The 13479-nt window shown below is 44.1% G+C and overlaps 1 protein-coding gene and 1 pseudogene across 1 annotated transcript; both read left to right on the plus strand.

Annotated features, from left to right (window-relative positions):
* Window positions 1-1335: 1335 nt before the first annotated feature.
* On the plus strand, window positions 1336-9376 carry LOC119044451 (histone H3.3A). The gene is made up of 4 exons (XM_037138804.2): window positions 1336-1439; window positions 2975-3125; window positions 4192-4345; window positions 8733-9376. Exons 2-4 carry the CDS (start codon window positions 2998-3000, stop codon window positions 8859-8861), a joined length of 411 nt encoding a protein of 136 aa, XP_036994699.2. The 5' UTR covers window positions 1336-1439; window positions 2975-2997; the 3' UTR covers window positions 8862-9376.
* Window positions 4596-4725, plus strand: LOC119044478 (uncharacterized; annotated as a pseudogene).
* Window positions 9377-13479: the final 4103 nt, after the last annotated feature.

Here is a 13479-nt window from a genome sequence, read left to right on the forward strand (position 1 = left end):
TGTTTATGACTAAGATGCTTTCTAAGATCTTCAAATTACAAGTAGTGCCCTTCATCTACGAAATCTAACTCCTTCACTATCCTATGGGTGGTCTGCATGACACTTCTGAAAACCTTCACGCACAGCTGTCAATACCACCTGGGGGATGGTTCACGTATTCAAGACCACGTTATGAACTGATAACGTGCATAACTTCAGCCGGAAAGTCTGCTCCTCATGCTACTGAGAATTGGAAAACTGGTAAACCTAACAATCCCCAAACCACTCTTCTCTTTATTTCTGCCTCTTTCCGCGACACTTAAACTATGCAGAAGCTGACAACATTTATCCCGATGTGTTAATTCTACCGCAACACTGACATAGTTAAAAGGTCCAACTGGCGGGGAGGACAAGCTGTCGGGACTGCTGGTCAGGCCCTGGCGCAGCTAGCTGTGTACAGTTTTAAGAGGCTTACAAAATACAGCCATCTTGCATCAGACACCCGGCCCGGGAACAAGGCGAGCTTCGTCCCTTCGGCCTTGGAGAGGCTACCTGAGAGGGGCTGGTAGTGCCCGGTGGCCGAGAGCGAGTGCACCGGCCCCTGAACAGCCCGAAGCCCGCCCCAGGCGGCCCGCCCGGGTCGGGGTCGGCGTCTGAGCGGATAAAGTTGTCTGCGGAGGGACCAGCCGCACCTGGACCCGGGCGAAAGCGAGCAGAGGACTGTGCGTCCCGCCAGCTGCTAGAGCAGCACGACCCGAAAGTGGGAGCAGTAAACCAGACTTCTATTTGCAAGCTTCCTGTTGGGGAATGCTTTCAACTGGGGCGCGGCGACCCAGACGGCCGCGTCCTCTTCTCCGTCCCGACACCGTCCGGGGCTCCTCGGGGGCGCGCGCCGGGGCCGGCGCGGGAGCGGGGCGCCTCCTCCCTCTCCCCTCCCTGGCCCGAGACGCCCGCAGGCCGGGCGTTCACCCGCCGCGCCTCTTCCCTCCCTCCCCTCCCCCCCTACCTGCCCCTCGGTGCCCCAAACCCGGGCTTCGGGAGTTTGATGACGTGTGCTCACGGAGCCGGGTGGGAGTGCGGGGCCCTGGAGTTGGAGTTAAAACGGGGTCGGGTGGCCGTCTCGGCGGGAGCCGTCGGCCCCTCGGCACGTCTTTTGTGTTTGTACACACACAGAGCGAGGTGACTGGGAGGAGGGAGCGGACGACGCGCGGGGGAGGGGCGAGCGCGCGCCAGCGAACGGGGGTGCGGGGGGAAGGGTGGGGGCGGGGCGCAAGCGGGGGCGGGGCCGAGCCTTCCCTCCATTGTGTGTGATTGGTTGGCTCGCGGCGCGGGGGCGGGGCGGCGTGTGTTGGGGGATAACCTCGGTGTCAGCCATCTTTCAATTGTGTTCGCAGCCGCCGTCGCTCTCTAACGCCAGCACCTCCTCCAGCTCGCTGAGCTCCAGCCGAAGGAGAAGGGGGGTAAGTTTCCCCGTCTGCCCGCTTCCCCGGAACCGAGCCCCGCTTGCCGTCAGCCCCGGGCCGGGCCCAGGCGGTGCGGGAAGGGGCCCCGCAGCCCCTCCGGTTTGACCCACAAACTTTTTGGCCCAGAAATGGAGGTGAGGAGCGAGTTTCTCTCTCCCCTCAGGCGGCGGCGGCTCCCCAGTCTCGCCGCCTCAGCCCAACAGCAGCAACCGCCGCGGCGCCGAGCCTGCTCTCCCTCCTCCCCGCGCCCCTGGCTCCTCTTTCTTCGGTGAAATCCCGCCCGCCGCCCCTTCCCGGGACCCCAAACCTTCACCACGACCCGCGCGGGCCTCTTAACTACCGCCCCCGGGCCCCGGCCCCCAGTTTTCGGGCGGGAAAAGGGTGGAAATCGCCGCCGCTTCCCACCGTGGGGTAACTCGCTTTTTGCTGCCTCCCCACAGTTGTTGCTAAGCTTCACCATCTTGTCTCTCTTCCCTGGTCACCGACCATATTTTTTCCCCCGTTTCTCTCTTCCCCATTTCAGAAAAGGAGGAAAATTCTTTGAAGAGGGACATTTTTTTCTCCTTTTTTGGAGAAGCGGAAACTTGATGCATCCCAAATACAAAAAAAAAAACTTTTGCATTTTGGAGGGCGGCACGTGGCAGGGGATCGGGGTATTTTCGAGCGTTTTGGTGTTTTGTCTCTTTGGAAGGAAATTGGATACGTTTTGCGATTGTTTCCATTTTGTTCTGGTCTAGAAGCCGAGTTTGTGCTTGCGCGAGACGCTGCGAGCGAGGCGGGAGGCTGGGGGACCCCGAGCCGAGGGGCCGGAGGAGGCGAAACCAAAAGTTTCTGTGGTGCTTGGGGTGGACCGGTCGGCCGGTGCGTTAATTAAAGCCTGGGTGCGGGCACTTTTTTTTTTTTTCCTTCCCTCATTGGGAAGCCTGGTTGGGCTGCTGTGAGGACGGTGCTTTGTAGAATGCTCGCTGGTGGTAGCTGTTGTTCCTCTCTCGTTTTTCGTTTTTCAAGAGGCCTTTTTGTCAACATAACTGTAGAGATGCTAACGCAGGAATGTTTTCAGATATTTACAGCAATCTATCAACTGCCAGACGCAAGGGGGAGGGTGACGCGGGGGGGGGGGGCTAAAACCTTTTTTGCTGTAATTTGACTCGATCTTTCTGTGGTTTGTGGCTTGGTTCTTTTGACGTGTTTATGGGTCGAATGTTTACAGACATTTCTAATTTCTGCTTTAATTAAAGAAATTGGAGCAAAGGCCATTAGGGGTCTTTTTGTTTTGCCGTTTGTCGCTCAGGTTTGGCATTTTTGAGAGAGGATTGGTGTTCAGTGGTAACAATTTTCTAGTACTACAGTTTGTTTCAAGAAATCGCATTTGGGTGATAAATGTAATCTGTACCCTTTTGAATTATATAACATTACCGACATTTTCTTTTAATGCTGATCATATTCCAGATTTTCGGGGGGGGGGTGGTAGTGGCAGGAAAACTTGTATATTTGGTAATTTATGGTGGTTTTTGGTTTTTTGATGCTGGTAGGTAAGTAAAGAGGTCCCTATACCATGGCTCGTACAAAGCAGACTGCCCGCAAATCGACCGGTGGTAAAGCACCGAGGAAGCAACTGGCTACCAAAGCCGCTCGCAAGAGTGCGCCCTCTACTGGAGGGGTGAAGAAACCTCATCGTTACAGGTATTAAAAATAAGATGAAAATAATGGCCAGTTTGGAGAAGCTATCAAATCATAACAGGAATTGGGGGAGGGGGAGGCACATCCACAGACCTTTTTTTCCTTTCTTTTTTGATATGTTAAAAAAGAGAGAGGAAAATAATGGAACAAAGCTTCAAACCACAGTATCTATATAATCTAACAAAAAGATGTGCGAAATAAGCAAACTTTTTGTTTTAGAGAAATTGATGTTTTTCCTGTAATACTTGAAAATTTATATAAAATTTAGTGTTAGTTTTTATTGGGAGGGTGCTTAATTTTGAAGCCACAATCTTACCCATAGCCCAAAGGAAACCTATTACATCACTAATACAAAGTTAATAGGCTTAACATTTTATGTAGCTGTAAGATGTATTTTTAAATAGTAAAGTGCTATATGTAGATACCTCTTGAGGATATCCTTGCTTTTGGCAAAATAATAACAATCAAGACATTTTGTTTCAGTAAAGTTCCCATCCTTCATTTGCTTCACTTGGTCTGTTTCCTTCTTATAAAACGTTTTAACTACCCTGAACAGTGTTATTAAGGGCATCTGCCATTAGAGGGCAGAAGTTGTCCGTGCTTAGGAAGCCTTTGGAAAAAAAAATAAGATCTCATTCAGTGGAAGAAATAAAATAAGTCAGTTGAGGTAGTTTCTTGCTGACAATTAGTTTTTAAAAAAACTTCCCATATATAATTGCACAATCTAGAATCATGAGGGATGAGCAGTGGTCAGAGAGTAAAGGTATTCTGGGAAATCAAACATAAACACCACTAGTGTACTTTTTAGTGGTGTATATGATAAAGATAAATAAAGTCTATAGCATTATCCGGAATCTTAATGTCATGCTTTTTGCTTAAAGACATAATATTACCCTATAATAGGCTTAAATATTTGGGTTATAAATTGATGAGTGAAATTGGTTTCAAAAGCTGAAGTTGGGCATTTTTGGGAAATGACTGCATTTCTTTGAAGCTGGCTGCTTAAATCCTTTTGTGTTTTTTATGAACTTGGTAACTGTCTACATTTTTTTTTTTTCCTGTTTTTAAGGCCTGGTACTGTGGCACTTCGTGAAATTAGACGTTATCAGAAGTCCACTGAACTTCTGATTCGCAAACTTCCCTTCCAGCGTCTGGTGCGAGAAATTGCTCAGGACTTCAAAACAGATCTGCGCTTCCAGAGTGCAGCTATTGGTGCTTTGCAGGTAAAGTGGCTGGTCGGGAAGTGTCTTAGAGAGTTGGACCTCTTGTGTATCAAGAGTAAGTTTAAATCTTTGCACATGTGTGGATAATTTAATCACAAGCCTGCAAGATACCTTTTCTCAGTGTTGAGATGTCAGCAAGGTTAAGTTGCTCGAGGTCATACACACAGAAAATGTAGTTTGAACCCATTTGACTCCAAAGCATACTGTCTCTTATTAAACCATTTAAATATTTTAAACATTGCACTAAAAAAGCTTTGTGCAGTGGCCTCCTTATAGCCAATGAGGTTTATCCGAGGCACGATTATTGCTAATTGTAAACCTTGCACTAAAAATAATGTTTATGGGGGAAAAGGCAATCTCTGGATTGGCTTCTGGATGCTGCAGGACAGTAAAAAGATGGCTAAAGGTCTTACTGGTAATCAGTTCCAAAGTGGCTGATGTAAAGGGGATGTTAGAATAGATGTCTTGCTGGAACTGAGGAGCAGGTGCAAGCAGAGAGTGCATAGTAGCTAGGGTGGGCATTGGCAGTATTAAAGAACTGTGTGATGACGTAGGCGAAGGGAGTGGTGGTAAATGGCAGTGGGGAGGAAAGGTGTGGTGTGCTTGAAGGTGATAGCCAGCTTGTAAAGGAACAAGGATTTGAAGACTTGTCCTTTGCTAAAGGGAATTGGGGATTTCTATTTAAATGGGAAGCATACTGAATTTAATCTTGGCTCTAGGGTATCAGAACTTTGAGAAATTCTATTTTAGGATTATTATGTATTTGAAATATTTGTGGTATGCTGAGATGAAAACTGGAAATGCCCACAAATAAGATAATTTGGTTGGGTACATGTGAATAATTAATGTCAATCACTTAAGTAAACCTATTTTATATTGTACGGTTGGCATTCTTTAGTTTGTCTCAAAATACGGTAAAACCACCTCTTCCATTAGAGCATGGGGTTAAGGGTGATTAAAGTGCAGATTCCTAGGCACCACGACAGACCTGACTCAGAATCTCTTGGGGGGGGCGGGGGGGACATCTAGGGTCTACATACACTCCATTGGATGATTTTCAAGGCTGCTGTTGCTGTGCCAAGCTTTTGTTTTATAAGTGAGGAGGATTTGATAGGTGGATTCTACACTGAAGTATAATTGGTTGAGCTGTTTCTATGGTTAGTCAGAACTTCATTTGATTGGTGAATTCCAGGAGTAGGCATCCATTAAATTGTCAGTGAATTGAAATTTCAAACTAAAGTCTTCTAGTGCTGTTATTTAAAACTTTATTTTCTGTTTCAGGCCCTGATTATCTTCATGTCCCATTTCATTTATTTCGCAATTGCAAACCACATTTTCCCTGCTCTTTTAATACAGAAATACTACTAAGAATCTTAGCATTGATTCAAAGCTGCTAATTTTGTTTCCTAGTTAAGAGCAGGACTGTGCTTTCGAGAACATAATTATACTTGAAAATTCAACGTTTTGAATTTGTCAGTGCTATAATAGAGCCTTGTCGATAAATGTATTCAGCCTTGTGAATTGAGGTGACCAAACGATCTGCATAAAAAACTTGTCTCTCTTTAATTCATGCGTAAAAGTTTATTGCTATTGTTTGTAACTGTGGTTGTATTAGTTTTGAGCAGATGTTCACCTCTGGTGCCCATAGTATTTCTAGCATTAGATAGCTCTTGTTTTTATTGGAAAGAGTAATCTTTGTTACAAGTCTCTTGTTTTGTTTTCTTATTTTATACATATACTTCATTCAGATTTTTTTTTCATTCAGTTCTTTTAAAGATACAGAGATGGAGAATTTGCTAATGGAAATAGAGTAATTAAAAAAGCAGTTGAAATCTACAGATGTGGTTTTAGAATTTACATTATTTACAACTTTTCTAATAACAGCTAAATGAGGATGGTAGAAAAGTTAGTCTAGGTTTGCCGTAGACAATCGAGAATTGACTAACGTAAAAGTTAGCTTTTGCCTTTAATATCTAAGAGCTTGAATTATGGTGTTTTTATGTTAAAAACGGACATATGTGTGTTGAAATGGAAGAGTCAGTCAGACATTGGATATATTCCAAATGTTGTGTTTTCTTCGAGTTGTAAGATACTCTTTGCCATCTCAGTTATGTTACTTTAGCTCTAAGTTAACACGGCAGTCTTTAATTCCCACTGCAGCCTTAATGTGGAGGGGTCTTTTGGGCATCGGTTGTAGAACTGGAAACATACGGGTCACAGTCAAGTGCCCTATGAGTGTTGAGTCTGTCCCAGAGCTGACTGGGCGGAGCCCTGGAAAGCTGGTGAGCAGGTTTGGGAGTGGGGGGTTGGGGGAGCCTGTGGGTCATCCCTCTCACACAAATAAACGGTCTTGAGAGTCGTGGGGCCTGTCGGCTTGTCCATACAGCAGCTCACTGCTGCATTTTGAGAAAGCATTCTAGGTTTGCATAACCCTGAGATAAAACAGGTGACGCAAACGTTCTTTCCTGGGGAGCTTCAGTCCTAGTGTCTGAAGTGCATTACAGACCCCTAAGAGTAGGCTCTACAGTATGCCGTGTTTTCCAGACTTGTTACCTGTTTCAGGAATATCTCAAGAATGCTTCCCTGAATAGTAATGACTTTTCTGTTAATAGTCTTTGGAATAGGTATGGTATGAGGGGCTAATTGTATAGGAAAGATGCAGATTTAAATTAGGGTTAAATGTGAAAACAAACCAACAAATGTTTATTAAACATCTACTTGAACAAGGCATTATGGGTATAAGATGGAATCTCTATTAAGAAACTGAAGGGTATTAAACGACGGCTGGTGTACAGGACTAATGAGTGTCCGGGAAGGAGTTGTTTAAGGTTACATGCACCTAGAACAGGGGCAGAGGGGGTGATTGCATTCTCCTGCATGTTACAGTCGTGAGGTAGGTCTTAAGGAGTAGTTCAGAAGACCTGGCTTTTGGTAAATGCTACAGAAAGACACGTAGGCATAGTAAAATCAGGGTGAGACAGGTTTTTATAGGAGATGCTGGACAAAGGGTATGCAGGTAAAGGAATGATTTTTTTCATAAGATGAAAAAGTGTAAATTGTTTGAATAAGTGTTGCTCTGTTAATGCTTTTAAAAGCAGAATCTCTGGTTTTATTAGTCAACATGATTTTAAAAAGCAACTTGGGCTATTCCTATCTATGTGTCTTATGTATTAATGTAACATTACAGGGCTTGAATTGCTCGAATATTTTTGTTTTTTAGTTTTATCATTATGTTAATATTAGAAAATGAAAATAATTTTTTAAATTAGGACAAAATAGCAACTATAACAAAGTCTGCTTTTTTTTCCTTTTTTCTACATCTATCTGGAACGTAGAGAAATACTTTTAATTAATGGTAGAAAGCCAAATCACCTCTCAACTTAGTGCTCCAAATCCACTGAAACAGTTCCATCATTTTAAAATGAGTTAAAATATTTTAACTTAAAAGATCCTTCCACTTTTAGACAGCTGCAAAATGTATTTAAAAGTTAGGTATACATAGAAGCTTTCCTTTTTTTTTTATATGCCAAGTGTTGATGAATGAGTCACCCAACTAGCAGGTTTTGAGTGATAGTAGGGCTAAGATGTCTTCAAAGGACCTTATAGTTCGGTACAAAAACCTGATGAGTCAATCTCAATAACTAGAGGGTAACATGCCATAGCAGATCAGGGTATATAGAGGAAGGCACACTGCAGGAGAGGGGGAGCACAGTAGGTCAGAAGGCATGTTCTGGAACCTATAATACTCTTGTGATAAAATTTGAGGTATATCTCTGGCTAGTCTGATTCAGTTGGTTAGGTGACATCCTGCAAACTGAAAAGTTGCTGGTTCGATTCCCAATCAGGGCATAGCGTATGTCTGGGTTGCAGTTTTGGCTCCAGTCAGGGTGCATACAAATGACAACCAATCGATGTCTCTCTCCCTCTCACCCTCCTTTTCCTACTCTAGAATCCACAGGAGAGAGTTTTTAAATTTTGGAATGTAAAGGAAAGGTAGATGAAGACCATAGGATGGAAACCACTCGTCAGCTACATTGCATTTGGCAGGGCAGAGGTCCACACGAGTCTTGGAGCGTGGTTGGGGTTCAGAATGAGGAGACAGTGGGGACAGAGTGTTTGGATTGGATGCGCGATTGCGTTCATCTTTGTAAGGGTGATGATACTAGAGTTTAGATTTCTTGGTTAAAGACATTTCAGTTTGCTAGAAATCATTAATATTAGAAATATTAAACTTTTAGTAATGAAATAATTTGACTTTGTGTAATTTGAAAAAGATTTACATACTTGAGGTTTAAAGAGTTCAATAATCTCATCCTTTTAACTGGTACAGGTGTATCGTAACTGTTGGGGATACTCTTAATTCTTTTCTTCCTTATTCTTATTGCAGGAGGCGAGTGAAGCCTACCTGGTCGGCCTTTTCGAAGACACCAACCTGTGCGCTATCCACGCCAAACGTGTAACGATTATGCCAAAAGACATCCAGCTAGCACGCCGCATACATGGGGAACGTGCTTAAGAACCCACGCTGGTGGGAAAGGTTTCATTCTTTAAAAAAAAATTCTCTTCTTCCTGTTATTGGTAGTTCTGAACGTTAGATTTTTTTTTTCCATGGGGTCAAAAAGGTACCTAAGTATATGATTGCAAGTGGAAAATAGGGGACAGAAATCAGGTATTGGCCGTTTTTCCATTTTCATTTGTGTGTGAATTTTTTTAATATAAATGCGGGGACATAAAGCATTAATGCAAGTCAAGGTGTTTCAGTGAACAAGTTTCAAGCAGTTCAACTTTATAACAATATAAATAAACCTGTTAAATTTTTCTGGACAATGCCAGCATTTGGATTTTTTTAAAACAAGTAAATTTCTTATTGATGGCAACTAAATGGTGTTTGTAGCATTTTTATCATACAGTAGATTCCATCCATTCACTATACTTTTCTAACTGAGTTGTCCTACATGCAAGTATGTTTTTAATGTTGTCTGTCTTCTGTGCTGTTCCTGTAAGTTTGCTATTAAAATACATTAAACTATACCTGCTTTTGGTCTTTATTATCAACCTTACCTTACCCTTGTACTTCACTTGAAATGTCCACATTCAAAATAGCTGGAGCATCAAGTGTTTTGTCACTTTATTTCTGAAAAACAAGACTTTTGTGAGATGGGGAAAGTATAAGTGGTGTATTTGCCAAAACCCTATCTTAAATGTTTGGATATGTTGTATTGTAAACCAATAATTCCTGGACCTAGCCAGCCAGTAGAATCACATGGAAATAGTTAAATCTGTTTAAATAGTGGAAGTAAATTTATAGGCATACTATATAGTAAGTTTAGTGCAAGAATTAGTGCATTAGGGACTTCGTTTTTAAGACGTATTAACCCTGAAGTCATTGATCAAGCACCAATAGTTAATTGGGGCTGTTTTATTTAGCCTTGGGGTAATTATTTTATTTAGCCTTGGGGTAATTAGTGTGAAGTGAGGGTAATGAACCTTTTAAGACCTATCTGTGACACCTCTCTAGTGCTGAATGTTAGTCTAGGTTAAATTTGAGTTTTTGAGGCTCTCCTGGAAGTGAAATGTTAAACATCATTGAGCTGAGAACAGGCCTGTGTCAACGTATATAACATTGGAAATGTTCTTACTGGTCTTGAACTCTTCAGCAGTAACTTCATTTTTATGTTTTAGGTCATTTCAGAATCTGAGATCATTATGAAAATTACTTTCGTGTGGTCCTTTGCTAGTGCCTTACACAGGCAGGCACTAGCATTGGTGAGAGCATATTTTATTCAAAGTCCGTTGAGTGAAATGTCCCCTGTGCTCTTTTCTGCAGGGCCGAGGGCCATACAGGAGTTCTGTTCATGGAAATGGACAGTGAGTGTTTCCAACAGGGTGGGTAAAGTTAGTTACCTGCTCAAAGCTGTTGTGGAACAGTAAGTTACAAATGGGAGATACCACCATTTGAGTGCTTGGAGTTGGTCTTAATTTACATTTTTTTCCCTTCATGAAATGATTGCTAACAATGCAGGTTGTTAAACAAGTGTAGAGTAATAGGTGCTCACTGTCCAGGTTTTGATATGCAACAAGGCATATATTACAAAGTGGGGCAGGTAGGAAAAAAAATTGGCAGAAAATGGAAAACTTGGCACTCAATAAATGTCTGATAAATGTACTGAGCTTGTTTCAATATACCATGATCTGTTAATATTTCACATTTATTTGCATTATAAAGCCAGCAGCAACTGAGTCCAATTCATAAACCAGCCAATTTAATCTGGGAGGATTACAGTTGACCAAGGCCTGCAGAGCATGCATAGTAGTTTTGAACTCGGGACTGCCCTTTGACGCATGAACTGCTACCCCACGGCTCCCTTGGGCTGATGCTCAGCAGGCTGGTAACCTACTATGCCTGGGAGTTGCTACGTAACAACCTGGGAAAAGATACTGGATTTGTGTTGGGTCCAGCCAGAGTGATGACAGAACTAGCATACTTCCTTAGGTTTTTAGCATCTTCAACAAAGTAACCAGCTTTGGGATATACATATTTTTTTTAATTTTAGAGGGGAAGGGAAGGAGAAAGGGAGAGAAACATCAATGTGTGGTTGCCTCTCAAATGGCCCCCACTGGGAACCAGGCCCGCAACCCAGACGTGCCCTTACTGGGGATCGAACTGGCGACCCTGTGGTTTTCAGGCTGGTGCTCAACCCACTGAGCCACACCAGCCAGGGCCAGCTTTTGGATATTAAATAACATGGAAACAGCTAACATGTTGAGGTTCCAGAAAAATATTCCTAAAGTCTAAATTAACTTACAAATGAAAAAAAAAAAAAACCCTATGAAGTTACATGATGAGATCATTTTAGGTAGGTAGGTCTTGGGGAAATTGGGAATTAACTGTAGCTGGAAGAATACTTCAAGAAAGGATTTGGAAACACTGTCATACACAAATTGGGGGACTCTCACTTGGCTGAGTGGTAGGTGAGCACTTGAACAATGTCCCACGTTCTTGCCCTTCTGATCTGGATAGCCTAGAAACTGGAAATGCAAAGTTGAATATATTTAGGATCTGCTAGCTGCTGAAAACAGGCTGCTCCAACTCAAATTCTCAACAGCCCTATGAAATGGGTGCAATTAGCACACCCTGTTCATAGAAGAAACGCTGAGGTCACAGTAGAAGGAGACAGAATTTGTTCCTGGTAGACTGTATCCAGGGCCTTGCTCTTTAATTCCCATGCTCTTGCCGTGAAATACATCCGTGAATTTTGTTGGGGTGGGTGTAGCACAGAAGTTATGAGTCGACAGTAACAAGGGGGAAAAGAAAACCTGCATCTGAAAACAGTCTTCACCACCTGCTTGCTCTGAGATAGCTCCTTCAATATTCTTTTCCTCAGCTCCATTAAATGTTGGCTCCTGAAGAGTACATCCAGAAACTCCACGTAACCACTTGCAGCATCCTAGGCCCAGCTGCTGTTTACCGGCACTGTTGCAATGACCTAGGGCTGCCTCCATCCCTTCACTTCCTCTGACCCCTCACCCAGCCTCCAGAGAAATGCTCCTAAAACAAATCATTCCAGGTCGCCTCCCCACTTGAAAACATCTGACAGCTTTCTGTTGCATGCTGAGTAACACCTGAACTCTGGCTCACCAGGCCTGGCCAATCTTTCCTGTTGCCACCCTCCCTCACTGAGCTGCAACCAAACTGCCCACCTACCCTTCGTCACACCCCTTGCTTTTTCCTGTATTTATCAAAATTAAATTAGTGGTTCACTTGCTTGTTGACTGCACCCACTAGAACTTGCTACAAGGGGATTGTTGGGTGTGCCATCATGGCCCCAGTACAGGTACAAGGTACGCCTCTGTAAAGAACGGTTGAATTCATATTAGAATGAATGAGTTCCTCCATTCAGATCAAGTATAGAGCACCTGTGTGCCAGGCACTTTGTGAGAATACAGACAGGAACAAGTTCCCTGACCACATGGAGCTACCTTCTAGTGAGGGACTCAAGACAGAAAGTGAAACACCTAGTGTATTAGGTAGTGGAAGGTGGTCAAGACCAGAAAACGCAGATCACAAGTGTGATGGAAAGTGGATGGATGTTGGGAGTCAGATCAGAGGAGGCATCCCTGAGGTTATTTTTTGAGTAAAGACCTGAAGAAAAATGAGCACAAATCACAGGTGTGAGAGAGGAGTATCGCAGGCCCTACTGGGGTTTGCGTTGGGGACAAGCCTGGGGAAGGCAGGATCCTGCCTCCAGGAAGGCAGAAGTGGCCGCAGCGGATGAGTGAGCAGAGACGTTCGGGGGAAGTCTGATCTGGAAGGGGAGCCAGACCATACAGGGCCTGACAAGTCCTGGGAAGGACACTGAGTGAGGAGGCCTCCGCGGAGCAGAAGGGTGGAGTGCTCTGACCTTTTAACAAAATCACTCCAACTGCTCTATGGAAAATAAGGGGAGAGCAGGAAGAAAAATAACCTAATTGTGGCATGATACAGTGGCTCGGGTGGTGGCGGTGAGAAGTGGCATTCTGGGTTTTTAAGATTTTATTTATTCTTCGAGGGGAAGTGAGGGAGAAGGGGAGAGAAACATCCATCAGTTGCCTGTCGCGCACCCCCTCCTGGGGACCTGGCCCACAACCCGGGCATGTGCCCTGCCTGGGAATCCAGCCAGCAACCTTTCACCTCGCAGGGGGATGCCCAACTCACTGAGCCACACACCCTCAGGGTGCATCCTGGATGTCTTTTAAAGGCAGCAGATGGTTAGGGCTTGCTGATGGACGTGGATATGAGAAAGAGAAGGGTAAAGGGTGCCAAGGATTTTGGCCTAAGTGGCTAACTCCAAGGGTGAGTTGCCATTTTCGGAGACGAGGAAGACTGAGGGGGGGGCAAAACAAGAATACAAGGAGCTTAGTTAGGGACTCATTAAGATGCAGATGATTAGGCATTGGATTGTGGATCTGAGCCTGGGGTTTAGGAAATGGGTTTGGGCTGTAGGTAGTAATTTAGAAGATATCCGCAAATACCTGGTCTTAAAGCCAAGAAGCCAGATGAGATCCCCAAAGGAGCAGGTGTGGGAGGAACTTAGAGAAGAGGCCCCACAACTGAGGCTCTTCGTATTTAGAGTTTGGGGAGCAAGGGAGAACCC

This window comes from Artibeus jamaicensis, unplaced genomic scaffold, assembly GCF_021234435.1.
Source record: "Artibeus jamaicensis isolate MK-2021 breed Jamaican fruit bat unplaced genomic scaffold, CSHL_Jam_final scaffold_754, whole genome shotgun sequence".
Taxonomy (NCBI): domain Eukaryota; kingdom Metazoa; phylum Chordata; class Mammalia; order Chiroptera; family Phyllostomidae; genus Artibeus; species Artibeus jamaicensis.

What these genes read in the sequence shown, in the direction of transcription:
- LOC119044451 (XM_037138804.2), top strand. Translation starts at nt 2,998, where the DNA reads ATGGCTCGTACAAAGCAGACTGCCCGCAAATCGACCGGTGGTAAAGCA. An exon ending in AAGAAACCTCATCGTTACAG is followed by an intron (nt 3,126 to 4,191) that starts GTATTAAAAATA and finishes CCTGTTTTTAAG; the next exon opens with GCCTGGTACTGTGGCACTTC. An exon ending in CAGCTATTGGTGCTTTGCAG is followed by an intron (nt 4,346 to 8,732) that starts GTAAAGTGGCTG and finishes TTCTTATTGCAG; the next exon opens with GAGGCGAGTGAAGCCTACCT.